Consider the following 3,150-nt stretch of genomic DNA (forward strand, 5'->3'; position numbering starts at 1 on the left):
TTACATTGAGTAATAAGAGCATAGCGACGGCTTCAAATAGCAAGAGGTGAGATTCGCTGAAGTCTTAATGGTATTAGATCCCAATTTCGGAGAAGCAGTGAGAATCTGAGACTTTACCGAAGATGTCCCGGCGATCTGGAGGATGCGTGAGGTGTTGCTTGGCAGTGTTTGCGGTGGTCTCAGCTTTGGCTGTGTGTGGCCCCGTTTTGTACTGGAGATTCAAGAATAGTTTGAAACTCAGCAATTCCGAAAGCTCTTGCCCTCCCTGCGTTTGTGATTGTCCTCCTCCTTTGTCTCTCCTGCGCATTGCTCCTGGTAAGGGTTTCAGGTGCCCATTTTAATTTCTCTTTTTGGTGTGGCCATTTCTTGCTTTTGATGGAATTAATCAAGCGCAATTTTCTTTTCTTTTTCTCTTCAATAATTGTTATTTTTATTGCACTTGCGTGTTGTGGTGTATTCGTTTAGCTGTTCGGTAGTGAAACCATTATGTTGAGGACCACCATTTTGTTTCTTTCTGCGATTTGATAGTAATAAACAAGGAGATTACTGTAAGGAGTTTTTTTTTTTTTTTTAATCTTAAGCAATTGTATTTCTACTTCTGGGTTCTCAGCTTTCTCCTTGCTTGAGCATCGGGATTACTAAGAAGGACATGAATTAGATTCTGCTATCCGTTTAATTGTATGTAATTTAAATGATTAAGACTGTCATTGTAATTTTAATGTGACCATCCCATTAACACAAGCGCTATTCATTGGTCTACCAGATGAAATTGCCTTACAGTTTAAAGTAAGAATCTGCGAAATTAGTCTGTCTCTTGGAATTCCAGCTGGGCTCATCAAAACTTTGCCCATGAAGTCATGTTACGTGCTATGATTCCTGGAGACTTAAAACTATTCGTAAAAAAAGCTAAAAGGAACCATAGAAGTCCTCAAAAGCTGATGAGCTGGTTGATATGCTGAATGGAATAATATTAATGTGAAAATTAAAATTAAAAAAAAAAAAAAACTTTATAGATGTAAAAGACCCCGAAATCTTTAACTTAGAAGTGTGATAAAAAGGGATGAATAACAATAAAAAAGGTATAGTAGACTCTGTATATCTTGTTTTTATGGGTGATGAAAATATAATCTCTCTCTGAAAGGGATGCCTAACAGATTGTGAGATTTCGTCTTAAAGAATGCTATATTTCTTCATGGGACAACCCGGGGGGGGGGGGGGTCTTGCACCTTTCCTTGACCTGTGAACTACAGTGCCGCCAAAGTTCTCTAATGTGTGCATTGTCATGATTGATGCTTCACCATAACATACATCTAATGTTAAAATTGTAGTGTAAAACAAATGCTGATGTTTATACATGGTGATCTAATTCTTGTATGCTTATCTCATAAGTTGAATGATAGGTGACAATTACTTTTTTCCTCATCATAAGCTACTTGTCATGAATATTATCACTTCTATTTAGACGTTTAACACAAGTTCTGCATGAAGTTGCATGTCTTTGTTGCGATTTGTCTCGTCTATCATTTTTCTTCTTGGATGTTAATTCTGATACACAATTTCAAAATTGATAATATGTGACATCAATACTGAAGCATTTGTATGCTGATTCCCCCGTTTGTCTTTCCTTTGCAGGGTTGGCCAACCTTTCTGTCTCAGGTTAGAGGCATCCTGCTTGCTTAACTAATTTAAGAACTTGCCCTTTTCTTAACTATATTTATTTGTAGCATATGTTTCATATTAACAGTTTATGAAATAATAGGAAATCTGTTCGGCCTACAGTTTTAATTGACGTGCTCTTCTAGTTTTTGTCTGTTAATTTGTTTTCTGCCATTTATATTGTCTGGAAATTCAGGTTGCCAGATGCCTAGTGATTCATTATTTTGCTTGTAAAATGCTAAATTAAACATGTGCTTGTGATCTTTAGACGCGTTGTTATATGTATACAGTATTTTCTGTGGAATCTTAGATGTACCATTCATGTCATTGACACAAAGAGGGTGACAGAGACGGTGTTGCTGTGTCTAATAATAGCAGAATTGAAAAAGGGAAAGCGAACATAATTTACTACATTTTTTATGCCATGTCTATTAGATTTGTATCATTATTATTCAATATTACCCACCACTTTTCTATTACCCATTATTAATTGGGGTTCGACCTAGCGAGTTATTTTTTATTCACTTTCCTTTTCCTTATCTCCATATGTAATATTCTTTGCAACAAACATCATCTATTTCGTTATTTCATATGAATTGGTACCAGATTGCCTTTACTTAATCTCTGACATGGGAGAGATAAGATCATATCATTCATTCAACTCTGGCATGAACATTTGAAAGTTATTTGATTGTCACGCTCAAGCTCTATATTTACTTTTGCCACCATACAAATTACAGTTATACTTTTCCGGTCCTAAATATAAGACCTACTTGCTGGTGGACAGATTGTGGAAGTAATGATCCAGATCTCAAGCAGGAAATGGAAAAGCAATTCGTGGATCTTCTCACAGAGGAGCTTAAGCTGCAAGAAGCTGTCACCAATGAGCACAGTCGTCATATGAACATAACACTGGCTGAAGCGAAGAGATTGGCATCTCAATACCAGAGGGAGGCAGACAAATGTGTTGCTGCCACTGAAACTTGTGAACAAGCAAGAGAGCGGGCCGAAGCCTTGCTCATCAGGGAAAAGAAGATGACATTGCTGTGGGAGCGGCGAGCGCGTCAAGTTGGCTGGCAAGGGGAATAGCTGTACAAAAAGTATTCTTGATATTCTTCAATGCCTTGCAGCCTGCAACTGATATTTTCCCCCTTTTCAATACAAGCACGCAAGCAAATTGCTGAAGTTGTTAACCGATTTTGGTTATAAATATAGTTGTTCTCTTACCACTGTGGTGTTGTGTCTACATCAACCCAAATTGGCTTGTATCAATCAATTTTGATCCTGGGATGAAAATGGCAACCATGTATAAGCTGCACTAGTATTTAGTGTTATTGTGTCTCCTTTTGTGATGCACTTGGCACATCTCATTTTGGGATTGGCTATGCTGCTCAGTGCTTTTTAAAGCTGGTTTCCCTTACTGCGTAGCAAAGGTGCCAGAAAGATACATGGTTAGTATATTTGATTGAATAAAGAATAGCAGAAGTGGGGGGG

General features: G+C 37.6%; 1 protein-coding gene across 1 annotated transcript; it reads left to right on the top strand.

The window, feature by feature from the left end:
• Positions 1-27: 27 nt before the first annotated feature.
• On the top strand, positions 28-3,150 carry LOC114719447 (uncharacterized). Its single transcript, XM_028904952.1, has 3 exons — positions 28-315; positions 1,633-1,656; positions 2,444-3,150. Exons 1-3 carry the CDS (start codon positions 123-125, stop codon positions 2,743-2,745), a joined length of 519 nt encoding a protein of 172 aa, XP_028760785.1. The 5' UTR covers positions 28-122; the 3' UTR covers positions 2,746-3,150.

Source organism: Neltuma alba, unplaced genomic scaffold (assembly GCF_004799145.2).
Source record: "Neltuma alba isolate B1F8T4 unplaced genomic scaffold, ASM479914v2 tig00011916_pilon, whole genome shotgun sequence".
Lineage (NCBI taxonomy): Eukaryota > Viridiplantae > Streptophyta > Magnoliopsida > Fabales > Fabaceae > Neltuma > Neltuma alba.